The sequence below is a fragment of the Poecilia latipinna genome, unplaced genomic scaffold, assembly GCF_001443285.1.
Source record: "Poecilia latipinna isolate Pla-1442-1.1 unplaced genomic scaffold, P_latipinna-1.0 Scaffold1102, whole genome shotgun sequence".
In the NCBI taxonomy this organism is placed as follows: domain Eukaryota; kingdom Metazoa; phylum Chordata; class Actinopteri; order Cyprinodontiformes; family Poeciliidae; genus Poecilia; species Poecilia latipinna.
In genome coordinates, this window is record NW_015113718.1 from 120987 (window position 1) to 147770 (window position 26784).

Genomic DNA, 26784 nt, shown 5'->3' on the forward strand with positions numbered 1-26784 from the left:
GTTGAAGGCTGTTTGGGTGCTGATGTCCGTGGGGGTGGGTCGTGGGCGGGGGGGGGGGGGGGGGGGGGGGGGGTTTGGTCTGCAGTCCAAAACATGCATGTAGCATTAAATACTAGAATCTAACTTGTCCTGTTGTGTATGTAAACAGCTGTATATCTTACATCTCTCCTTGAGGAACTGGAAAACTATGTATGGTAACATGAAGAAGATAGTTAATAATTCAAAGATTAACAAATTTGTGAATGAATTAGTGCTGCTATATTGGTAGTGTATTTTTTCAGAAACATAGTTGCTAAAAGAAAGTCTTATAATCACATACCATCTCTGCAACATGAACAGTGAAGCAGAAAGTCACTTTACATCAGGTTAAAAAGTCAATGTGGATGCATGCTTGTATTGTTATTGTTGCATGTTAGCATTCAGTTATTAGTCCTTGATTAACAGGTTGATATATGTTAGTTGCAGAAATAAAATCCTGTTTTCAGAAACATTTTTGTGTTTTAAGCTAAGCTACATGGTGGATTAATTGTTGCCTTGCAGGAAGAAGGTCCAGGGTTCAAACTCTGGCCTGGCAAATTGTTCCATAAAACATTTCATAACTTTTATCAAGCAAATATTTCTCTGACATCACACAGCAAGGCTGATTTGCCACTTCAGCACCGTATATCTGACGACGCCAAGCCTTTCCTCAACACCCAGAGCAAGAATGGAAAAGGGAAAGCTGAAAAAAGCCTGATCCAAAAAAATGCAAAAGTTAGCAATGACCCTCACTTCTCTATTCTAAATCTTACCGTGATGTTAATTTTTTTTTACTTTGACCACTTGACTTTTTAAAGACTCAAAGTAAGGGATCAAAGGAGATTGCTGTGGCTGAGCGACAGACAGACAAACGGGGTCGATTCTTAAGTCGTTAATCTTTGGGCTTCATTAGATCAAGAGCGACAGACACCTGCAGTCAATCAATCTTTATGTAATCTTCTCAAACAAACCTTGTGAGGCATCACTCGTTACAGTCTGCCCTTGTGTGTCTCCTCCCACTCGCACAAACCAGTCAGATGCTACTGTGTTCCTCATTCAGACCCAGTTAAATTTGATTTTGTTGTTCAGTTTGTGAACGTTAACCCTGAGTACCTCTTTTTTACATAAAAAGAAGGAAATCAAGTCATGTACAAAAAAAAAAAAATAGGACGAAGGTTTGGGTTGTAAACTCAGTCATCCATGTTCTAACTTATTAAAACACGAACCCACCTGTTCTTTCAGGTACTATGACTTTTAGCAGCTTTTTGGCCCCCCCCCCCCCCTCTGAGTTCTTTTTCACCCACCCTGTGACCCAGACCTGCCTTGGTAGATCAATGGAACAGCATGGGCTCAGCTTTTTAATTGAGCTGTCCTGAAGGGCAGGGGATGTTTTAATGAGCCCTGGTCCTGTTTTCATCCTGACCTTTGAGGTTCTTCTCTACAGGTGTCCATCCTCTAACTTAAAAAGAATGTATGGGCTTGTAGGGTTACCCCAGAGGTTTTTACCTCACCACAGTCCTCTGCAAAGGATGACATTTTCAACTTGAATTTAATATGTACCAAAGGCTTTTTTAATTATTTTATTGTGATTCAATACTAGACACATTTTGATGTATGTTTCATCAGTGTGAAAAGGAATAGAATCTTGGTCAAAAATATTAACAGGCCAGAACAGAGCGGTTTCCTTTCAGCAGAAAGGAACGCATTAAAGTACTTAAAAATATAAAGCAAGACTTTTTGACATTATTAAATAAAGTGGAGTCTTGTTTGAAATATCCAAAGATGGAAATATACTGACTCCTGAAAAGTTTAACAAATAAAGTTAACTAAACAGCTTACTAGAATAAAATAATTATTTCTTAGAATAAATCTAAGATATTAAATTGATGTTTTCGTCTGTGACCTTTGTGTTTTACATTTCGCTCGCAGTTTGCTGATTGGTTGGCTCAGTGGTGTGGCTGCACATTCTGGATTGGCTGTTTAACAAAACCTCCCTCCAATCAGTGACCACGCATGTGTCTTCAAAATTCTGGCCGTTTTCAAATTGGCAACCTCTTCTACCTCAAACCTCAACAAAACTGTCAAGGTCCTCAACTCGTACTACAATACACAAAATTCTGTTTAGAAAAATGCAACACCATAAACTATAAATTGTCATGAACCAATACTATATGTAACACTCGATCAAATCCTCTCCTCCTCTTGAAACACAGAGGGCAAGATGGAAATAAATACTGGCTAATAATATAGGCATAAAATCAATATCTCGTGCATCCCTAATTGTTACAGGTTTAAATATTTGCGACTTTTGTGAAGGGTTCCAGACTGCTGCCTGGGATATAATGCATTTCTCCCTACAAACAGAAGTTTTAAAACTTAGTCCATTCCATTTTCAAAAACAGTTAAAGCATTTTTTCTGTAATTAACATTAAGGGGAACATCTGACCTCTACAGACAAATTCAATGAAAGTCTAATTTGGCTGCATTTGAACTCTTAGCGTTTTGCTGCAGTGTGATGACGGAGCATAAATTATTACCACTTTTTAATCTACTCGCACATCTAAAAATAACATTGGAATTAACAGAAGTATAAACAAAGATTTAACCCTCATGCATTCCAACAATTTCTATTATCTCTACATTCAGAGGAAAAATATATTTAAAAAAGTCACTTTAAAGAAGATGCTGCAAAGATAGAATATTAATACAGTTGGTAACGTGACAAGTGTAACATTGGCATATCTTTATGCAAATACAAGAGCCTTGTCAGAATGTAGGCCTTGGCTTGGAGGTGACATTTCTCTCTGTGTGAGTGGGTCACTTCATGCCGCAGGACGCTGTGGTTACACTAGAGCAGTGATTACAAAGCAAATTTCACATCACCGTCAGGAATCTGATCTGACAAGCAAGAAAAGGAATGACTGGAAGGTTTCTCTGAGATGAACGAAATTAAACAAATCTTTACTTTTCTACCCTTTCCATCCATTAAGGCGGGTCTCCATAGCAGGAAACAGGTAAGAGTTTTCCTCCCCCTGCACTTCCAATGCATTAACTGGGTTAAAATTAAATGGGCAGAACTTTACCATTTAAAAATTGTCTAATAATTGTGCAACACCTGCAAACATCACATTTGCTTTATAGTAACAAGATAAGGACACATTCAGCCAGGGTAGCAGGAATATTTTATTACAGATATCTCAAAGTTACAAATGTTTCACTGTTACCCACAAAAAAAAAAAAAAAGTACCAAAAGCACCTTCTCTTTCTCTGTATTTTGCCTGAGATGAGAATTCAGACCAAGCCTGTTGAATTGTAGAATATTCTTTGACTCGACATCATCTGAACAGGCAGGATACTGAAAGCTGCAGTCGCTTGCTCAGTGTTTCAGTGTCCAACCCCCGCACTGTGAAGTGCTCAGATATCTTTCACTGGTTCTCTCACGCAATCAATGCAATTATGCCCATTCAACAAAACTGACTGGAGGGATGAGATGGATGCCGGTGTTTGTAGACAGCTGCATCGATTAAAGCAAATGTTGCGTCCCTTCTGTCCGGTAAATGAAAGAACAATGGCTGAAACATTTCTGGTAAAGATGAACTGTTTTGAACTGAAGCAAATAATAGTGGTAAAAGAAAGAGAGCGCAGCTGGCAGACTGAAATTTGTTGTCGTTTGGTGACTTTTGAAAATACTTCAAATAGAAATACTACAAATATGACCGGTGGAAAAAAAAAAAAATACTGGCAAACCAGACATTTTCTGAAGTTTTTGGAGCAGCATCCCGTTTCCTCTTCAGTTGTCCACCCACAGTGTAAGACAGCAGAAGCATCAGTCAATGAATGCAACTTAAAGGATCTAAAGTTCTTCAGTAGAACATATCCTGGAAGAGGTTTTGTCCCATCTCAATGTAAGCCTCCTTTTCCTGCATAGACATCTGCTCCACCAGCTCCGGCCTCTGGCCCACCTCTCTGTATGAGAACTGCCGACCCCCCACCATCACCATCGGCTCATCCCCTACCTCCTCAAAGTCGTCGTCGTCGTCCTCTTCTTCGACCTCTTCAACGGTGCGATGCTGAGAGGCTGTGGCAGTGGTGGGGCCCGAGGGGAGTTCGTCCTCTGATTCACTTGTGTCGCTCTCTGAGTCACTGGCGTTAGCTGTGGCGGAGGCAAGACCCCTGGCAGCTGCGCTCGCTCCACCCACACCTGCTCCCGCGACGGCTCTCTTCTCGTGGATGAGCAGGGCGCGCATCACTTCCTCGTTTTCGTCCGCCTGGCCTGCCCCGTGACCGGTTGCGCCGTCCTGAGCTCCGGCTGCGATGTCGCCGCCTGCGGAAGAAGCATTTTTAATTTGGAAAAAGATTCCCCCAAGAAAAATAAAACTCACTGAATGGCTTAGCTTCAAAATACGTTAAAGATGTGTTGTTACTGTATCAACCTTCCAGACCACTCAGGTCTTGAGGTTGTAGTCTGGTCTGCATCTGCAAAATCTCAACCAAACATGGACCACAAACTGCAAAGCTACCAACAGACTGAGCTCCTTTAAATCACCCATCGGTTTAGAGCAGCAAGTGGAACATTGATCAAGGAAAACAGAATGTTTATTGGTGTTCAATAATTGGTTACTTTATTATGTTTTTGGGGTGTAAAGCTCTTTGAACTGCCTTGTAGATGAATTGGTTATGCGAATAAACTTGATTTTGACATTAAGATTTAGGGAAGCATTACAGACAAACACAGCAAAGTATTTATAACAAATCACTGACCAGTCATGCATTTTCTTTCAAACTGAACTAAGTTCCTTGTCCTCCTCTGTCATCAACAAGGGACAGGTTTTCAAACTGAATCAGGACTCTACCTTACAGAAAGGATGTTTGTGAGTCATTTGCACAAGAAAGGATCCTCTTGATGACAAATCCTCGCTCAAACTAATCAAGGCCGATTATTTCAATTGAGCAATTATGCCACAGTAGATGTCTGACCAGGTCTGATTGCCACATGCCCTTGTTTGGAGAAACAAAGTCAGCGTGTGATCGCTCACTGAAACCCCACGCTGGAAGAGGACGACAAGCTTAGTTAACAATTATCTGTCTTCACTTCCCGTCCACGGCCTTTAGTTTGACTGAAAGCTTGGATTGGTGCTGGCAGCATCATGCTGCAGGGCCACGTTTCTTCAGCAGAGACAGAGAAGCTGGTCAGAGTTGATGAGAAGATTACTGGTAGTGAATACAGAGCAATCCTGGAAGACAGCCTGTAAGTGACTGCAGAAAAAATAAAATTTTTTAAAAAATTCATCCCCCAGCAGGACAATGAGCCAGGGCTGAAACAAATAATCGGATTAATCGTGATTAGTTGACTATTGAAGTAATTGTCAATTAATTTGGTAGTGCATTAATTATTAATACACTCAAAATAGGTCATTTGCTAACATACTCAGAGCAGAAATTAATCCAAAACTGTAAAAGAAAAAATATACTTTTTGCATTTAAAGTAAAAAAAAAAAAAATTCTTTGTCACTCTTCAAGTGGTATAATTTCAGCTTCACTTACTTCAGATTTTGTAAAACTGAATAATGATTGCTATTCCAATCATTAACACACAAAACAGCTGCCTGATGTTGGGTCAAGCAGAAACAGCAGAGCTTTTCACATGTTGATGTTAAACGTATTTTTATTTAGCTGCAGATGCATCGTCTGCTACAAATGATCGAGCTACTCAAAGGAATGCTCTTATTGCATTTTAGGCAACAACATGTTTGTTTTCTCATTTGAAAAAGGAAACAAATTATTTTTTATGTATTTCTAATGTTGCTTAAAATAAGAGGTTAGATGAAAAATTTGCAGAATGCCAATTTTTTTAATCTGATTCATTTTCAGATTAATCAATGGAATATTTGATTGCTAAAATAATCAGTTACAATGAACCTAAACATACAGCTGGCAATTTAAATTCAGGTTCACAGAAAAATGGGAACAAATAAACCGTTTATTCCCATTTTATATCTGGATTCTGTGAAGTTAATTCATGAGCAAAAAAAGCCGTGAAAGAAGGTTTTCAATAAAGAATATGTTTAAAATCTGACATATTTGGGGGGTAAAAAAAGCCTTTTATAGTTCACCATCATAAAATCATGGCAGCACAGTTAAATAAATGAAGTCATTCCAGGGTCCATTAGTTGAATTTCGATTTCTCAGAGACATTATCAGGGGATTAGGACCGAAATGCCTCTGGACCCAACTAATTAGACTTACAACCAGTAAGAGCAACACAACACGTGATGTAGATCTGGGCCATTTGGCAGCCGCCCACTTATCTGCTCTGACTTGGAGTAGAGAAACTTTGCCCCCACTACATCAACAGCAGTGACTGACCGACTTGAGGAAGGCTCAGTGGATTTATGTTGGACCAGAAGGACGTCTGAAGTCCAATTTTCCAGAACAAATAAAGTTAAGGTTGGTCAATCCTCTGATCCTCAGTTTTGCTGTAAATCCCTCTTCTCACCTCAACTCAGTGAAGAAAAAAACCAGAGAACTGGAACAACAACAAAAAAAAAAGAAAAACTGTACCCTTTATGACTATAAGCTAAAGCTAAAAGAAAAATGCTAACTTTTTTCTGAACAGAGAGAAAGCTCGGCACAGAAGAATGTTTCACGTAAAGAAGAATTCACTCACGGCTCTTGAGAGCATCCGGCTCGTTGTAAGCCCCCTGCACCGTGCTCTGCGTCAGCCAAACGGGCCGCTCCTTGGGGGGCTTGCCCTCATTGACCTGCCTCTTTTGGTCATCCTGCTCCTCCATGCTGATAACCACATTCTGGATGTACAAATCAGCGTAGGTCGATCCTTTATTAGACCAGGCTTCGCGGTGTGGTCCGCCTGCAGCATTTCCTGCAGCAGCTGCAGCTCGTTCACGGCTAAAGAAAAAGGAGAAAAAAAGAAAGCAATTTCAAAAAGCAAAATAAAAAACAAACAAACAATAAGATTAGGGAAACAATGATACATTTTAGCTAAATTACCTTTAGAATAAAGCAAGCACTGACACTAAAATGAAACACAAGTAATTTCCATTTCTGCAGATGAATAAATACAAAGGTGAGCTACAATCCACTCCCTGCCTGAGGCGGTAAGTGGTGTGTTGCTGTGAGACTTGTTTCGAACGGACCTCTGCTTGAGAGCGGGGATCTCGGTGGGCTCCGGCTCCAGCAGGTCATGGGACAAGTTAATATCTTCGGTTTCGCGTAGGAGTGCGTAGATGGGCTCGATTTGCTCATTAAAGCGGGCCACAAGTGTCCTGGCATCAGGGCAGACCGATTCATCTTCTTCTACCTCAGTCTGACAAAAGGTGCAGCGAAACGTAGCTGCAGGGAATCAAAGAACTCAGAGTGAAGCAGAAAACAGAATTAAAACAAGAAATTGCATTTCATGGAAGCCACTGTAACATCTAACTGATGCATGACAATGTGCTTGGCATTATTGGTGTATCCATTGTACATAAAGTGCAGATGTTTCATTAATTAAAACATCCATGGCGTTTTTCTGGGATCTAACATAGATGAGCATGCTAATAGCTATAAAAAAAAAAAGAATCTTACATAAAAACATACAAAAACTGAAACACCTGAAACAAGAGCAATAATTAGAGATGTCCCCCAGTTTTGCAAGTGAATCTTTCTTTTTTGTCCAATGGGTTTCTGATTTGCCCGTTTATTGGTCTGCAGTGATCATCAGAAATGATATTGATGTTTTTTCCAAGGTTACTTGATTTTTTTTTTTTTTTTTTTGCACGGTGACGACCTAATTTATTGTAAGCAATAAATGACACCATCACTGTGTAGATCTAAGGTCAGGCAGACACCAAAACACCCCCAATGTTTCCAAATCCAGCACATTCAACGACATGCAGAGATTGAAAGTCCAAAAGTATTTTTGCTGTAAAACACTCAGACTTTCTGTCGACTCCAGGTCAATTATCTACCATGCCATTTAATTTTGACAGAGTCCCAAAGGAAAGTATGACTAATAGTCCTGCTCCTACTCTGAACAGAAAAAACTGCAAAATGGAATAGGACTGAAATGACCACACCTGCTAAAATATACATTTCTGTTCAGCTACCAGAACAAACATCTAGTATCACTCCACAACAATAAAAGGTTTTATTCATATAGGTTCTTCAGGGATCATTGGTGCATCTTTAGCAAAAATGTAGAGAGTAATCTTGGCACTGGTTCAGTATTTTACCAAATATAGGGAATAGCTAAAATATCTCTCGGTGTTTTAGATTCTGAAAATGCTCAGTGACCTGTGACTGCAGCACCTATGAAACAGATCTAGGAAGAATGAGCATGGAGAATCTGTACTCCAAAAAGTCTCCAAGCTCTGTTTGTAGAGTTACAAACTATATTTTGCCATTTGTTTCTCTGCACAACAAAAACTGAATTTAAATTGCTTTCTGTGTGCACTCTGACTCGGTGGAACTCGCACACTATCAGGTAAACACTAACTCATCCTCGACTGTGAAGACAATGTGCAGAGAAAATACACGGCAGGTAACCTAGGCAACCAGATTTTTTTTTTTTTTTCCCAGAGTGGATTTTTTTTTGTTGTTGTTGGTTGGGAGAGGGGTAATAATTTTAAAAACGTTAAATTATATTTCTGAGGGCTGTCGGAAATTGGATGCAGTGCACCTCACCCCTTGCCTCCAAACAGTAAGAGAAGGATGTGTCTGACCATCTGCTTCTCTTCCTGATCTCAGTTTCAATAACTGGAGGCATTCCAACATTAGCACAGACCTCATGTCTGCTTTTAGCCCTTTGTGTGCATCAGGGATGGAGCAAAACAAAGAATGCTCATTTTGGGCTTGAGGCAGAGAGAAAAATGACCGCTTAAAGAAATAAGTAGAAAAAAAAACTGTTGTTAATGACCAGGTGGATGTCTATAGATGTGATTACTTCCTGTCATGATGTCAAGACCAAAGAAGCAGCTGCAAAACGGTAAAGATGCTGATATTTCTCTAAGTTGAATCAAAAAGAAATAATCTAAAAGGAGGCAACTGACAAGGAAAGGGAAAAAAAAGAGATGTGTTTTGCTCAAGCTGCAGGGTTCTGGCTCTTCTCTGAGGGTCAGGCTGAGATTGAACTGAAAGTCCAGCACTGTCATTTCCTATCCCTATGGGATCCCACTGAGTGTTGCTGGCCCCGCAGAGGCTACCAGTCCATCCGACTATTATGAGATCTGGCTACTTGATTTTAAACAGCTTCCTTCGGGTGGTAGAATAACTTCCCTTTACAACAGTAACTAATTCAGAAAATGCTCAGAAATTGAGAGGATACTGTAGGATAAAAGTCAGTCGCCACATGACGGTTAAGAAGGAAAAGTGAATCTTGTGTTCACCCTCTGCAGAAATGCATGCTGTTACTGTTAGAAAGATAGCTGATGTGTTCATTATTTTCTCAGTTAAATCGTTTTGCTGGCTGAAAAGCCATGGTGAGGTTCAGTTTGAAATGCTTTGAACTCATTACATGTTTCTTTTTGTCTGCGTGTTTCTTCCTTATCTGCCATAGGAGCTGCAAAATGTGAATGCTAATGTGGTTTAATCTACAGTAATATTTAGTTTTATGCATTCTTGTTTTTCATTTTTGCTAATATTTTGTTGACTTTCTTCAGGAGTATCTGGTAAAATGTGATTTACCATTTATCACATTTCACCGTGAAATAATTTGTCTGCTACTCTTTCTGAAAATAATTTGGCATCAAGGGAGAGGGGTGGATGTATGGCCAACACCAGGAAATTAGATTTGTCTAATATTAAGCAGCTGATAATTGTATTTGCTAAAATGTAAGTGTGAAGCTTTATGGGCAAAACCCAATTCCAACAGAAACAATACAACTTAAAAAATAATATATGGTAATTTAAAAAAAAAAGAAATTGTTTGAACTGGTCTGTGTTGAAGGACTTGGCGATGAGCCACTCAGGAAGCAGGAACTAAGCAACAATGTACAGAAAATATACTGAAGAGAATAGTGTGGGTTTCATGGAATTATCTCTGAAAGAGTTCATAGCCATTTAAATATGATTAAACATTTTAATGTAAGAAATGCAGGTTCACTGATATAGTAAATAATTCCATTAGTACAAATCATTTTTCAACATGTGCTTTCACTGCCATCTAGAGGCCAATTAAGCTGCATGAAACAAAAAAAAACTGTGAATCAATTTTGATGGAGTGTCTTGGAGCATAGATCTCTTCTAGTACCAATTATATCTAAATATCAATTATTGTCAAAACCCTGCTCTGTAGGAAGGAATGCAAAATGGTGCATGAGATTTTGATATCTGCGTTTCCCCAAACTGTCCAACTACTTTTTGCCTTTTAAGTGTAATAAGAAAAAGGCAGGAAGTGTTTCAGGAAAACTGCTTTGTGTCAAGTATTTACCAGTCATGTGATCAAAAAGCTGATTGGCCTCCAGGTCAGTGAAAGTGGAGAAGCAGCAGGGGCATCTGAAGGAGGCGCGGCTGGTGGAGTCCCGTTCGTCTGTCTCAATGCGACGTCGCATGTGGTCCAATTTGTACTTTACAACGTTAACCAGCACTCTAAGCAAAACGAAAACCTGTTTTGTAGTTTATGTGCAATTAAATGGATCTTAGTTAAACTGCAGAGTGAGATCCATAAACAAATGAATATAAACAAACCTGTAGTTAATGAAATAGTAGTTGTGACGTGTCGTCTTCCCATCAGGGGCTGTCTCCACTCTCATACGGCACTTGACAAACTTGTCCGCCTTCAGGGTGTTGAGCACAGAGCGCAGCTGTTTCCGGTCAAACTTCAGCAGCTCCAGCATGTCCTCTTCTCGGACACATGGGTTACGTATCAGCACGTCCAGAGCCAAGGCATGTTCTACTCCATAAAAACCCCTTACAACTTGCTTAGCCAGCCGCTTCAGAGACGCAGGGACTTCGGTTAGTACCTCAGGTTCAATCATTTTTAGCTGTGGAGAAAGAAACATAACTATAAAAAAGTTCAGACCCATCTAATAAAATAAAAAAGGAAGAAAGGAAGCACGATTAATAATTAATAAAAAAAAGATCTTTGAAGAATAAATGCTTAAGCATGATTTATTTTCTTTCCATTTTTATCAACAACTAGATATGGCAAAAATCTGAATTCATACTGTAAATTGTACGGCTTTGGAAGTACACTGGAAAATTGGAACACTGTTTATAAAATTTATTTTATCCATGTTCATATCTTTATAAAGTAAATTTAAGCAATCAATATCTGGTTTTAAATATTATGACTTTTTTTTTTTTTACTTAAAGACATACAATTTACACTTCCACAGGTTTCATTTACTCATGTGACGTTTTCTTTTTATTCGAGAGGGAAAGTTGTATGTAATAGTAAAGGTGCTTCAGTATTTGAAGGAATAATGAATACCGGAGACTGCAAAAACACAAAAAGGGGGAAAACTGCCAGCAGAGAAGATTGGATATTTTGACCAACTTATTTACAGATTCAGTTTCTAAACATACACAAAATAATGGCTAATTTTAAATAGACAATACCAGCAACAAAGTCATCACAATTTACCTGAGCGTCATTTAAGCTAAGTAACAAAGGAACAAACATTTGTAGGAATTTGGTCGAGATATTCGTCTTTAAATGACAAGCCCTTGATAACATAGTCTTTACACACAACAGTTTGCTTATAAATATCTATACACATTTAAACAAGCTATAAGAGTTTACCTCATGCTAACTACATTTCTAAAAGTTCGTTAGCCTCTTACCCGTTACTCTTCCTGTTTCACCAGTAACACAGATCGAAACGCTAATTTAAGCCATTTGAGATTAAAGTTACTCGATCATATCGTCAGACAAAAACGTTTTAATCAATCAGCATTCTTCTACACTTCCGAATGTTTCAGTTGCTAAGTTTAGCTAATGTGCTGCAAGAATTATCTTGAGAGGGTAACTCCGGAAGTAAAACTATAGACCTGCTCTTACTAAATTCCTATTGGGCAGAAATGGCACTGGGCGGAAAGGTTTTTTGGAATTAACCAATCAGCGTAGATAAAATTATCTTCAAGGCGGGGATAACTTGTTGTTCTTCCGGTACTCGTCGTCATCAGAAATGGCTTCTCTTGACAGGGTAAAAGTGTTAGTTTTAGGAGATTCTGGTAAGCTACGCTCTATTTTTATTTTACGAATGACAACAAATATATATGTACCTACTTTTTATCATTGGTTTTCTTTTAATCCAGACTTAGTTTCGGTGGTGTGAAAACCATATCTTGATTAAGAGCCTACAAACTATAACTGCAAATCTGTTTTGCAGCTATGAAATCCTGACGCATTAACAGAAAAAAACAATGACACTTGTGGATGTTGCAAATGTAGATAAATGTAGTACTAGCCATATTATTATCTTGTATAAGTAAGCTCAACTCCACTGGCGCATCAAAAGGAAACGTAGCGAAGCTCTGTTTTGAACTGATATAAAAATAAAGACTTCTGTGTCATAGTTTGCACAGAGTCTTTGTTCCAGGCATACAGACTTTACCTGACTTCCTGTTGTGAAAAATTATGCTCTGTATACAACGCAGGTAAACGAATCTGTTTGTATTCTTGAACGAAAGGGAATTGCAAATACCAAGCATCACTAAAAGACAAGCTCTCCCAGATTGTTGTGCTCAGGAATTGTTATATAAGCATACATTTCACATAAAATCGTTTCAGTGAACCTTTCTATATATATATTTTTTAATCATTTACAGGGGTAGGCAAATCTTCCTTAGTCCATTTAATATGTCAGAATCAGGTTTTTGGAAATCCATCTTGGACTGTTGGCTGCTCTGTGGATGTAAGGGTAAGCACTGCAAACATGTCACATCATTAATGAAAGGAAATGATTCTGTTACTGTTGTCAGATGTAATTGGTTTGCCATTTATTTGGAAAATGCTGCACAACTTTAAACAAAAATCTATTTACCATGCATAGTCATTATTGTTATTCATCAGGATGCCGTGGAATTTAATATAAAAATATGCACACATATTAAAATGTAATTCCATGTTGCCAAATCATGACTAAGCAATAATTCTGAAAACTATTCCATCTGCCATAATGTGGGCTTTTGTAGTCAGACACACCTCCTAATGACTGATTCATATTTTATTGCCTAAAGTGCCATCATATCACTTCATATCTACTTCAATTACAGGTTCAAGATTACAAAGAAGGAACACCTGAGGAGAAAACCTTCTACATTGAACTATGGGACATTGGAGGATCAGTTGGCAGTGCCAGTAGTATCAAAAGCACCAGAGCAGTCTTCTACAATTCAGTAAATGGTAAAATAAAATAAAAATAACGATTTGTATCTAGGTCGAAGCTCTCAAATCTTATTGAAGTGACTTTATTTTATATCTTGTAGGAATAATATTGGTACATGATTTAACAAATAAGAAATCTTCCCAAAATCTCTACCGCTGGTCAATGGAAGCTTTGAATAAGGATTCCTCCCCAACAGGCGTCATTGTCTCAAATGGGTTGGCTTTCATCAGCAAAATATTTTCTAAACCTTTATGGATGCAAAAAGCTACAACTCATGTGACCTGAACTACTTCTTTTTGTATGTCCATGTAAATGCAGTGACTATGACAGAGAACAGTTTGTTGAGAACGCAGTGCCTTTGCTGCTGATTGGAACAAAGTTTGACCAGATTCCAGAGAACAAACGCAGTGAAGTTCTCACTAGGACGGCCTTCCTTTCTGAAGATTTTAATGCAGAGGAGATCAATCTCGTAAGTTTCTTTTTTTAACTGAACTTTGAAAAGTCGATGTTAGAAAAACTGCCTTGTTTGTTAAACAAAGGTAATATTTCACATGTTTGTTGGTTTATGATTCAGTTTACCGTAGAGTGCTGAGAAATGTTTCTCCACCCCACACATTTCTTTTTTTTCCTCTTTTGTCGCATTTAAATGTTTTGAGATCATCAAACAAAACTTACAATCAGACAAAGATACCTGAGTAAATTCAGTTTTACAAATTATTTATTACAAATTCATTATTTATTATTTAAAAAATTATATCAAAAACCAACCTACCCTTTATATAGAAAAGCAGTTGTACCCCTTGGTAAAGCCATAATTTACTGTGTTTAACAACGCTTTTGGCTGCACACTGGCGAAGTATGTAGCACCGTAGCCTTGCAGCAAGAAGGTCCTGGGTTCGATTCCCGACCTGGGGTTTTTCTGCGTGGAGTTTGCATGTTCTCTCTGTGCATTCGTGGGTTCTCTCTGAGCTCAATTTCACTAGCCACTCCCACGCTTGATTACTTGATTTCTACAGGTCTTGAATAGACCTGTACAATCAAGAAGGAAAGAAAGAATAGCACAAGGCCTGAAGCTGATAGGATGACTGTGCTGTACTCCAGGTCCAGATCTAAAGTCAGACATGGGCTGGAATTTATGAATTCTGCTTTCTAGCAGAAAATCATAGGATAGAATTTCCCACCATCAGTTGTTGACCTGAAACTAATGCTGTGTTATAACAATATTTAATACTACGTAAAACAATAGTATTAAATTTAGCCCAATCTGAATCATTAATTCTAAATCAGTCAATATCATGAGCATAAAACAAATACAAAGGAACTCCAGCAGGGGGGCTCTCCACAACTCTCTTTGTCTTTCTTACCAAAATCCCCTGCATGTGGAAACAAACACAGTGGTTTACCACCTCAGAAAAAAAAGCTGAAAATTATCATGTTTTCCCAGGACTGCACAAACCCGAGATACTTTGCTGCAGGCACGTCAAATGCTGTGAAACTTAGCCGTTTCTTTGATAAGGTGAGGAACCTGGATAGTGCAATGCAATGTTTTATGAATTTTAGGACAGTCTGGTGGATCACAAATGTCACAAACATCTCTGTTTTAAAGCTACTTGCAGTGTCTCTGTTTTGGTGGTCTCCAGACAAAGTGAAACTGAAACCCAATTAGACAAATATACATTGTAACTTTTTTAAAAGATAATGTTTAAATCAAAAATAATGAAGTTTTCTTTATTTGTCATGTTTTGTAGTAATCTGAAAAATCTTATGACTTTTGGTAGGTAATAGAGAAGAGATATTTCACCAGAGATTCAAGTCAGGTGAGTTTTGTTTGCTTTTGACACTAAAACATTTTAAACTGAATGTGTCACAGTTTAAATAGAATATAGGTACAAATGCAGACTGAAGTGTGAAATGAAATGACCATCTCTGAACTTTCCTTTCCTTTCATTTCCTTGCAGATGACAGGCTTTACTGACAGAAAAAGGTTCAACTTCAAAAGTTTGCACTATGACTGAGTTCCATGAATGCAACAGCAGTGGTCTGTGGTTTTCTTCTGTTGGCTGACATGTTGGAGACCAGCCTTAACAACATAAACAACCTCACCTCCGCCTCTTTCTGCTATTTTATATACTTTTGACCTAAGTGTGAACTCAAAAAGAAATTTAATGTAAATTGGGAATAAATCTTTTACAGATAATATGCAAGATTATTAGGGAGTATATTTTTATGTTAAATAAACTACTTGATTTTTTTTTTCTGTCATCAGCAAATCATCTTGTCCACAAACAAAACACTTCTATCAGGTTTCGACACGTAGATTTGACTAAACTTTCCGTTAAATGAGGTTGATTCAGCCTTTCATCACATTTTTGATCCACTGCAGAAAGGAACGGACTTTAGTGAAAACATGTGGATGCTTTGGGTCATCACATTGTTTTTCTAGAGTAAAAGCAGCTATTCCTTGAACCCTGCTGTTGCAAATAAGAGGTCCCCCAGAATCTCCCTAAAAGAGACGAGAAAAAGACTTGATTAGGTTTTCCAAGGAACCAGCTCTTCTTTTCCAGTGAGATGCTTTGTTTTTCATATTTTCATTCATGGTATGTATTCCTTGATTACCTGACATATTCCTCCCGTCTTTTTGTTGAACTTGGTGCAGATCATATGTGTGGAATTGAAATACGTTTTCCAGATATGTTTACACTCAAAGCTGAATTGGATACTCTCTGTGGTCTCCATCAGAACATCTGAAATGGGTTTGGTTGGTCCAGTTTTTCCCCAGCCAGCCACTTCACAATTTGTGTTGGCAGGAATGTCCTCGTTTTTTGTTGCTAAATCAATTGTCTTTACATTGTTGTTGACTTTGGCATTTTTTTCCAACTGTTGAGAGAAGAATATATTGTGGAGAAGAAAAGCAGTCTAATTAGAATTACTGTAAAATCAAAAAATTGTTCTTTGTCATTTCTAAAAATGTTCCCGCTTTTAAGCTGGTTTGTATTAAAAAATTGTGCAGCACAATTATGTGATTACTGTGGATTTTAGAAGTGTACACACCGCCAGATTTAAGCATCAAAGGATTTGATAATTTTTTTGAACATTTGGAAACATTGTTCACCTTTTATTTGACAGATGCATCTGTTGGAGGAAAAAAAAATTACAAAATAAAAATCGCATACTGTTCAACTCGTGCTTTGTTGGGTACCTTTTGTTTCAATGTTAGCATTCAGTCTTCTTTGATGCAAGTCTTTTAGCATCCTACATCTTGACTTTGCAATATTTTAACATTCTCTCTTGCATAAGTTAAATGGTACGTGGCCTGTTCAGTACTCTTTGGGGTTGCTTTACATTTCATTCAGTCTTTTACTCATTCACATACTGATGGTGGCAAGCCGCTATGTTGTAACCACGGCTGCTCTGGGGCAGTCGGGCATAAGCAAGGCTCCTCTGCACCGGCGCCACCAGGCCCTCTGACCACAAGCAGCAGGCAAAGCGGGTGAGGTGTCTTGCCCAAGGACAAAACGACAGACAAATGGAGCAGGGGTTTCAACCAGCAACCCCGGTTACAGGTTAAGACTGTCTCCCTTCAAGATTTTTAGACCGCAAGGGCATCTCTTTTTTTCCACAGATCTTTTTTTGTGTCAGATTTAGTTTTGGACTGTAAGACTTAAATTTTCTGAAGTGAAAGTCTTTTTTTTAAATTTATTTTAACTTGCTTGGAGTGTCACTGATGCAGAAAAAAAAATCAACAGCTCAGATTTCTAGCAAACACCTAAATGTTTTCTGCCAAGTTTAAGTGGTATTTAGACTTTTGTAGAAATTGCTCCACATTGACAAACGTGTCCAAGACGATTATATCGACAGTAAAATACGGGATGGCTGCATCATGTTGGTGTAGTTTGCCTCTGGATGAACTGGTTCATTTCACAAAATAAATTGTCATGAGGAATAAACACAATGTTACTTGGAATTGTGTGTTTCTGATGCACAGTATTTGGCCTAACTGTTAATTATAAATGAAGTACCTGAAATATTTGACAAGGCAAAATTTTCAATGAGGACAAATTGTATAAATGGAGGTTACCTTAAGGAGCATAATGTCATACTCATACTGGTTGGCTTCAAATTGTGGATGTACATGGTACTTCTTCACGTTAATCCTTTGTTGGCTTTCCTCCTTCTTGCTGATGTTATGAGCACCAAGGACGACCGTGATGTCTTTGTAACAGCTAATAATGAAAAAGATGTACTTTAAGCACAAATGCCTTAGAATTCATGTTTAATTTCTTTATTGGTTTATTCTTAAAGTTAAACAGTAATTTTATGTTAATTTGTTGTAATATGCACATTTTTTAACGTTACCACACACACTCACTCTTTGCAGTGTGCTGCGGTTAGAACATAGTCCTTCCGAATAAGCATCCCACCACATACATGATGTCCTTGAATCTGGAGAGACGCCATGTAGGGCCTGGAATGTGGTTTTGCAACTTTGCCACCTGTTATGCCATACTCAGCTGCCCCTTTAAGAGTGAAAGTTCAGTCAAATTAAACCTCATATCAGGCAAACAATTTTCTTTTTCTGGCTACTTAAACAGAAAATCCAAAATGGACATTTGAAAATTGGGAACAAAAATCTGTAACTTAAAAGTTCTCATTTAAAAAAAAACAAGATCTACTCTTACCACTGAAGTTGACGAGCAGAAGGACGTAAATGATGCTAGTAGCCTGTAGCATGGTTGCAGAGAAAGGATGAAGAGCCTGGCTTGCAGAGCCCCCTCAACACCTTTTGTACTCAGCCTCAAAACTCACAAACGGAAACACCGACTGGTGGGGAGGTGTTAAAAAGGTTGATGCATGAGTGGAACCTGTATCACACATACCTTTGCTGTTGCTTTATGCAGCAGTGCTATTTTACAATCATATAAATGGTCAGGAAATGACTAAACTGAGTTTTTTTTCCTGCTGCGTGTATTTTTGACTAATATGTAATTTAATTAATAAGCATTTTTGTTCATTTTTTGGACGTATAGTATGCGTCTTAAAGGTTATACTTTCTGCATTAGACAGTTCTCTGATTTAGGGCTTTTTTTCTGGTGTTTGACTTTAATATACAACGATGTGTCTCAGCTGACTAACCTACTCAGCATAGAAACTGAAACCACAACTTTAAACCACCAACTTTCTATCCTGTGGGGGCATTTTGTCTTGGTCAAAAAGATTTTATTTCTCTTTTGCGGTAGCATTTTAATATAGGGGAAAACATGAAAATGTTTTCTCTTCAGTAAGAGGCAAATAGACCTCACACAAATATGAACTTATACAAATTAGTATATTACATCCAAATAGTTGGAATGTCAAGGCTGCATATTAAAAACTATGTTCAGTTATTGAAGATTTGGTGGTTAAACTACCACAGCAGCTGAACGTTTCAAAAATCACCTCGTCTTTTTAATATAAATACAAAAGGAAATGCAACCCAAGCCCAGATCATGTCGCGCTACATTGTTTACAGCGACACAATCTCTTCCTGTGTGAGACGGTTTACTTTCACTAAGTCTATAAGGCCTTACACACTTCTTAGGGCCTGCCATAGTGCTTTTATCTTATTTTTGTTGACTTATGCTAATCAGTTAGAATGTGGTTTAGATGAGTTAACTTTAAAATCAAGCAGAGTGATTCCATATGGTCATTGGACCGGGTACGGGTGGCTTTGCAAGTAATGCTGGATTACTTATTCCGCACCTCCATCAAACTTCTGAGCAGAGAGAAGAAACTTTGGACTCAATAAAAAAAGAATGTAGCACAGGAGATGACATGGCTCCCCAAATAACCACGGACATATAGCTTTACCTTGAACTAGAAAGAAACTGGTCTTCTATGCCTCTCCACCCTTTTTCCATTTAAAGTTGATCAAAATGTCACAAGTCAGAGTCTGTACGCTACCGTTTGGTTTCAGACTGAAAGTATTCAGACCAAGAAGCAGAAATCTCCCAATTAAATTTGCATTATTGGTGGCAAAAAATGATTATTAAAAAACCCTCAAAAATTTCAGAATCAAGCTAAGTTTTAGCATTGCATTACTACGAAGTTTTTCTCACCATTTTAATTTATTTTGAATAATCAGGGAAAGAAAACATCAATGTATTGGTATGCATTTATTCATTTACTTGCTGTTTTAGAACTCATGGGACAAACTGAGACTTTCTCTGAATACCAGTTGTGTGAATGATGATTTATTCCCACCGGCCTGCCGTAGCATCATTGATGTGTTCTGGAATCTTTAGTTTTGGGTTAAACGTTTTTTCTTAGCGATTCTGTAAACTTGAAAGGCTTTCTCAGATGTGTTTCTTCATTGAGCAGCATAGTTAATGCCTGCATCCTCCTCGTAGAGAGGTCACCGGTGGTTGCGGCAGCATGTACCTATGAACATTGTTTTGTGTGAGGGAGTTTGTGGTTGGGTCTTTGCCGTGGTACTCACAGATAACAACCCTGTGGTTACTCTTTTCTATAAGTGGATGAGTAAGAAATAAATGCTGAAACTTTCATTGAAGTGTAGAGCTCTTTCAAAGAATAAAGAAACTTACTTAGGAATGTGGCTTTATTGTAGATTCTAACAATATTGTTAGTTTTTTTCTGAAACAAGAGTTTTCAAACAGTGCAATGAAGGGTTGTCACAGCTTTTTGTTTTATGTAAAAGAAAATCAAATGGGTACAACACTGGTCTTATTCCTGCATCGTCTTTTTGATCCAGGGAAGAAAGAAATTAACTTTAGTAAATACGTGTGGGAACTTTGGATTGTCACATTGGTCTGCAGCAGTAAAAGCAGTTATTCCCTGGAGCTTGTTTTTGCAGATCAGAGGTCCACCAGAATCACCCTAGAAAAAAAGGCAAGAAGACCTGAGTTAAATTCTTCAGAAGTTATAATACAGTTTTGAAAAAGAAAAATAGATCACCATTTTTCAATTTAAAATGTTTTTCTGCGTCTTAATGAACTGGATGTAATGCTTCGAGGTCATTTACCTGACATATTCCTCCCGTGTTCTTTTTGAACTTGGTGCAAATCATTTGCTGGGCAGTGAAATTCTCTTTCCAGATTTTATCACACTCAGTCTTGAATTGTGTCTTTTCTGTCGCTTCTTTCAGAACAGTGGAAATGGGTTCATTTCGTCCAGTTTTGCCCCAGCCAACAACTAGACAATCAAGGTTGGCGTTTATTTTCTTTTCTTTCTTTGGTAACTCAATGGGCTGGACGTTTTTATTCAGTTTGGCATCGTTTTTCAGCTGTGAAAGAAAGCACACAATACCTTTAAAATTTTACTTGTAGTTTATAAAAGACTTACTAACATAGTGATAATTCCAACAAATATGTAAAAATCTTTTTGTAAAAGTTACATTACTGCAGCTTTAAATGACCAAACAATTTTACGGGTGCATTTTAATAAATAACAGTTATTTTAGTACCTCGATTCAGAAAGTCAAGTATTAGATGCATCATGCAGAGTGACCTATTGCAAGCATTTATTTCTGTTAATTTTGATAATTGTGGCTCACAGCTTACATCTGGTGTAAATTTAAAAGTCACATTGCACAAAGTAGAATGCCATATAACACATGCAATTTACAAGGATGTAGTCATATTATGGCTAATCACAGAGAAGACTGACTGCACGCGGTAGCAAGCAAAACCAACAGGCAACCACAGTTTTAGTGGATTGTTAAGCTAACCCCATTTAACAACGAGAGGACATTCATAAAGTAAGGACTGCAGCTGGAGTTAGCGCTTCAAGTCCCAGCAGATAGACATATTCATACATGGGTTCCAATTTGTTGTGTTAAAGAGGCACAGATTCCAGGATGAAGTGTTCACAGTCAATGAGCCATTTCATCTGCTGGTGTGGCTCCAACGTTTTAGAGCACTTCATCCTTTTCTTTATTACAAACTTGGTGGAGATGCTTATTTCATTTTCTAGCAACACATGAAAGCTGTTAATACTGTCAACAGTACGGCTGCCAGTTTTAATAATCATGGTGTCAAAATTTGGAGTCTCCAGTAGCTGCAAGCATCAAAATTAGCTAAAATAGTCATATCTCTATATGTAATGGAAGTTCTATCACATAAGTTTCTCTTTTGAATTGAATTACTGTTGTTCAAATCTACTTTGATGCATCTCCATTCACTCCATAAGACACTACATAAACATAAACATTAAAAAAAACAGTTTGTCCATCTTAGCTTACCTTAAGCAACATAATGTCATTGTGAACACCTCCGTTGTAATTTGGATGCTTGATGAACTTTGCCACTTTGATCCTTTGCTGACTTTCCTCCTTCTTACTGATATCATGGGCTCCCAGTACCACTTGGTCACTTTGAGTTCTGAAAAATGAGAAAACGGTTTCATTTTAAATTAACTTTCATAAACTAGTGAGTTGTTAAATAGAAGGAAATCCATTAAAAACTAGAGTATTTTTTTATTTCCAATATTGCATGTACTTATATTATGACAGAAGTTTTCATATATTGAATAGAACATTGCACAATGTTTTTATCACTGTCTACAATTAAATCAGACCAAAATTCTCTTGTTTTAGCTTAGTAAGAATTATCAACAGTATTTCCATTTGCTAAATACCAGAAAGTAGGGTAGATGTGAAAATGAGTGAGCCAATGGGGCAGCCTGCAAACCTGACTGAGTTCTGAGGACAAACTTGTGAAAACCTTATGGAAGGAAACTGAAAAGGCTTGACAAAAAACATATAGTTTAAAAGAGAATTATGCCTGATACATAAATGTAGGTGCATTTCTGAATTCAAAGAAAGTTACAAAAAAATCTTGCTTTTTTGGCATTTAGAAAATAGAAATAATTTTAGTACTGGGAACGAAAGCAAGACAGATTTGTTCTAATTTAACTTCAGAGAGTAAGAAAAATGACTAACATAAACTTTGAACTTAGGGATGCAGTTAAACATACGTACACATAGCAGTGTGCCGCAGTTAGAACAAAGTCCTTTCGAATAAGAATGCCGCCGCACTTGTGGTCTGTTCCGTACTGAAGTGAAGCCATGTAGGGCCTGGAGTGCGGCTTTGAAATGCGACCTCCGAAGATGCCGCTTTCAGAAGCCTCTGTGTTGAAGATTTGTCAAAAAGACTTTTAAAAAACTTTTAAAAATGTCAGTGTATTTAAAGTTGGACTTACCAGTGAGAATGACCAGCATGAAGATGCAGACGATGCGACCTGTGTGTATCATGTTTACTTAGATGGAAAGGACAGAGCATCTGCTTTGCTGACTCCCCTCACACCTTGCTAGAGTCAACCCCCAAACCGTTGCATGCTGAAACTTCGTGGGCAGGTGTCAGAGATGTTCGTGCAAAGAAAGTGAACAATATGCAACTGCACAATCTGTGCTGTCGCATGTCAGTGAGTGATTTTTTTTCTCTATTTGTCCTTCAACCTAAACAGTACTTATTTTGTTGCTACATTTGAAATTCAAGTTTCATTTTACATAAACAGCCTTTTTAAGATCATGTGGAATCATTAATCTGTAGCAGAACCCAAGATTTTTTTGAAACGGGGATCATAAACTGATTTTCGGACATCGTCGTTCGCTAGAGCAGAATTCCTGATTCTATGAAGTATGTTAAGTCGTCCAGGATCTGAAGCATCAGAACAGGCTCAGACCATCATTACCTCCACTATTTAAGTACCATAAGTTATTAATGATCAGCACAAATAACTTCATGTAGTGCTTCAACAAAAAGAGAATTAAAACACACAAGAAATAATTTAATGAAAAGAGGTATAACTGACAAGTGTGTTTTTATTGTAAATTTAGAAAATACAGGCAATTGAAACCTATACTTGTTATTATCCTTTCTACATTTCATTAACAATGCACCTGTTGGGTTATAAGAACAAAGTACAGACGTGTTCAGCATAATGATTTAGACTGCATCATTTTCTTGATCCACGGTAGAAAGTAACTAATGTTCGTGAAGACATGAGGATAATCTGAATTGTCACATTGACCGTCGGCAGTGAAAGCAGTTATGCCTTGCAGCTTGTTTTTACAAATTAGAGGTCCACCAGAATCACCCTAGGAAAAAGAGAGGAGAGGAAGGAAGTAGTTTTACAAAAACTTATTCATAAAAATGAATAAGATTTCAATTGTGTGAGCTTCTGTATTTGTGGCGTTATTTCATTACCTGGCATATTCCTCCATCCTTCTTGTTAAATATGGTGCAAATCATTTGCTCTGATATGAAATGGTCTCCCCAAGTATTCTTACACTCAGTGATGGGCAGAGTCTTTTCTTTCCCTTCTTTCAGGACGTTGGACTCAGGCTCACTGGGTCCAGTTTTTCCCCAGCCAGCAACAAGACAACTGAGTTTGGCAGAGATGCTTTTGGCTTTCTTGGGCAGGTCCAGAGGCTTCACGTACTTATTCTTTGTGGCATTATTTTGTAACTGTAAAAGAGAATGGTGAATATTGTTAACTCAGGTTTTAATATGCAAAAAAATATATATATATAATAAAACAAAAACAGTCAAGGGACAGTCCAATAGGATGTTTAAAATAACCACAGACAACCAAAGTGTTGAACAAGAATTTGTTTTTCTTTCTACAGGAAATAAGCTTTAAAATGTATAAACACTATTTGATGTGGGGGAGTATGGAAGATAAATGTACAAAAATGAATTTTCAACAGTTTGCTCACCCTAAGCAGCATGATGTCAAAATCAAAATTTCCAGTGAAGCGTGAATGTGGACAGAACTTTGCTACTTTGATCCTTTGCTGACTTTTCTCCTTCTTGCTGAGATCATGTGCTCCAAGAACCACCGTCATGACACCTGAAGCTCTGAAGACATAATTAGATTCATCTGTTTTATTGAAGACCACTTTGAAAAGAGCTAACCTTTTTCCCAGAAAGAAATACTAAAGGAAAAACTAATATTTTTTTTATGTTTTGTTTGGGATTAACTATTGAAAATCATTAATCGCTAATCTGTTTAAAAAAAAAAAAAATCCCAACCATACAATTCTATGTTTTATGTGTTGCATAAAAATAACTTTGTATCACAGGAAACATACTCACTGGCAGTGTGCTGCAGTAAGGACAAAATCCTTCTGAATAAGAATCCCACCACATGAATGTTTTCCTTGGTACTGCAGGGACGCCATGTAGGGTCTGGAGTGGGGCTTGGAAACTTTGCCTCCAACTATGCTGCTCCCAGAAGCGCCTGACATATGGAGACATTCTTAAATCAGGAAAAAAAGATTTCCTTACAATAAATTAAGAAAACACAGAAAATATATAATTAAAAAAAACTGCGTTTACCAGGGAGGGGAGCCAGCAGAAGGATGCAAATAATGGCGCCTGTGTGTATCATGATAGTACAGAGGGGGGAAACAATAAGGCATGTGGCTTTAAAGTCCTCCAGCACCACCTTTTATAGTCAACCTCTGAACCAGTTCAGACGGAAACTTTGTGGGTAGAAGTTTGATATGTTCACTAACACCTTTAGTGATGCATGCAAGAAATAACGGTAACACTTTATTTAAAGGGGGTTGAATAAGACTGACATGACACTGTCATAAACATGACATAACACTGTCATAAACATGAATAAGCCTTCATGAATATTTATGACTGTTGTCATAAGTCGTCATTCGGTAAATTATGACACTTTTAATACAAAGTTGACATTATTCAAAATGTCTTTGTTATGACAACTTGACATTAACCAGGAAATCATTACTGATATAAATTTGTTATAAAAGTATTACTGATTGCACTTTAAAAATTAGGTAACTTTATGTTATTAAAGGTAAAGTTTAAACAGTAATGATTTCCTGGTTAATGTCAAGTTGTCTTAAAGACATTTTGAATAATGTCAACTTTGTATTAAAAGTGTCGTAATTTGCCGAATGACACTTTATGACAACAGTCATAAATATTCATGAAGGCTTATTCATGTTCTTGACAGGTGTTATGTCATGTTTATGAAAGTGTCATGACAGTCTTATTCACCCACTTCACATAAAGTGTTACCGAAATAACTGTGAAATCAGTTGGAAACTCCTAATACTACACATTTTTTCTATTGTCTGAACTTCTAATTGAATCAGTGATCATTTAAATAGGACACATTCCCACTCCCAGCTTGACTGACACAAATCACACAGCCAAACAATCCAGACCATCGTCTGAACCAGTTCTTCACTCATCTCTCATATGGCCATAGATAAGAAAATCTAGCCTGGAATAAAGGACATTTTAAGTGTTTTTAAAGGTTTTGTCCTCTCATCAAAGGAGACGACATACATTCTGTTAGATGTAAGAGTTATTTATATCTGCAGGTTTGATTATGTAATTACATGTAGAAAAAATTTATTTCAACAACAAGAAGTCTGCAGTTTGACGTGCATTTATAATAGATCTCAGCACAGTTAAATCCATTGCAGTTAAATGCTTCGATGTCTAATGTTTCTTCTATTTCAGTATGACACAATACGTTGTGTTGGCCTATAAGAAAATTTCCTAGAAGCCTGCAAATGTAACATGACAAAAAATGAAGAAGTGAAAGGGTAAAAACACTCATCCTGAAAGAAAATAGATTTTGACTTCTTCCCAAAACACGGAGTAGTAAACATTTTGTCCACTTGGTGGGGCTTGTGAGCAGAGTTGAACTTGCTCAGCCTCAGTATTCATTTCACAAACATTTGCAATGGTTAGTAGAAACAAAGAAGCCAAAGAGTTTGAGGTGTCAAACAACCCTGCTTTAGGCAGACGTACGTTTTACACTTTCACTTGGTGTTACTTTTACAGGCCGTTTTATACGTATGAACTAAGAAGTAGATCACAGTAAACACTACAAAGCAAGGGAGCAGTCAGTCCTGTCTTCTGCTAACTGCAAAGAAGAAAATAGTTAAGTTTCCTACTAAATAACTCAGACTGTTCCTATTGATGCCAAAATCCAAAACTTTGTGCAGTTTCATGTGACAAAGCAATAGGCAGTTGCTTTCATGCAAGCAATCTGTTTTCTTTGGCCACCTGTGCGATTTGCACAATGGAGTGTGTTTGTGTACACATACAGACATCTTCCTGAGATTCAGGAAGATGTTTATAGTGCTACAATGACTAGGTTTCTACCTACGTGACCACAATAACAAGATGGGAGAGAGGTCGACTTGAATAACACAACCTGCCATCATGCAAACCACACATCGTAAAAACTACCATGCTGGTGAGAAATTCTGTTTATTCAAACCCCTGGTTGGAGTTGTGTTACTGCGTTCCAAAACAACTGAAACTGGCATTTTGTAACATTTTTGTCAGGAAAAATCTCACTCTGAACAAAAAGGTTAGTTTGCAACAGCATTACAAGGAGATACTAAATAAATAAATATACATTTGTTTCCTTTGATTTCAATTTTTTC

General features: G+C 37.6%; 4 protein-coding genes across 4 annotated transcripts; 1 reads left to right on the forward strand and 3 right to left on the reverse strand.

Annotated features, from left to right (window-relative positions):
- Positions 1-3183: 3183 nt before the first annotated feature.
- On the reverse strand, positions 3184-11993 carry gtf2e1 (general transcription factor IIE, polypeptide 1, alpha). The gene is made up of 6 exons (XM_015052330.1): positions 11800-11993; positions 10702-10997; positions 10445-10602; positions 7173-7368; positions 6686-6924; positions 3184-4342 (listed from the first exon to the last, which is right to left on the reverse strand). Exons 2-6 carry the CDS (start codon positions 10989-10991, stop codon positions 3882-3884), a joined length of 1344 nt encoding a protein of 447 aa, XP_014907816.1. The 5' UTR covers positions 10992-10997; positions 11800-11993; the 3' UTR covers positions 3184-3881.
- Positions 11994-12087: 94 nt separating this feature from the next.
- Positions 12088-15543, forward strand: rabl3 (RAB, member of RAS oncogene family-like 3). The gene is made up of 8 exons (XM_015052334.1): positions 12088-12189; positions 12787-12878; positions 13234-13363; positions 13447-13561; positions 13665-13815; positions 14791-14862; positions 15125-15163; positions 15305-15543. The coding sequence occupies exons 1-8, from the start codon at positions 12144-12146 to the stop codon at positions 15359-15361; spliced, it is 702 nt and encodes a 233-aa protein (XP_014907820.1). The 5' UTR covers positions 12088-12143; the 3' UTR covers positions 15362-15543.
- Positions 15544-15748: 205 nt separating this feature from the next.
- On the reverse strand, positions 15749-24858 carry LOC106959620 (polyserase-2-like). The gene is made up of 12 exons (XM_015052327.1): positions 24683-24858; positions 24440-24602; positions 24061-24202; positions 23549-23809; positions 23280-23439; positions 22542-22580; positions 22321-22468; positions 21583-21721; positions 18026-18119; positions 17716-17863; positions 17425-17569; positions 15749-16223 (listed from the first exon to the last, which is right to left on the reverse strand). Exons 1-12 carry the CDS (start codon positions 24732-24734, stop codon positions 15939-15941), a joined length of 1776 nt encoding a protein of 591 aa, XP_014907813.1. The 5' UTR covers positions 24735-24858; the 3' UTR covers positions 15749-15938.
- LOC106959625 (granzyme B-like) lies at positions 19924-23266 on the reverse strand. Its single transcript, XM_015052332.1, has 5 exons — positions 22542-23266; positions 22321-22468; positions 21583-21721; positions 20365-20625; positions 19924-20219 (listed from the first exon to the last, which is right to left on the reverse strand). Exons 1-5 carry the CDS (start codon positions 22591-22593, stop codon positions 20067-20069), a joined length of 753 nt encoding a protein of 250 aa, XP_014907818.1. The 5' UTR covers positions 22594-23266; the 3' UTR covers positions 19924-20066.
- Positions 24859-26784: the final 1926 nt, after the last annotated feature.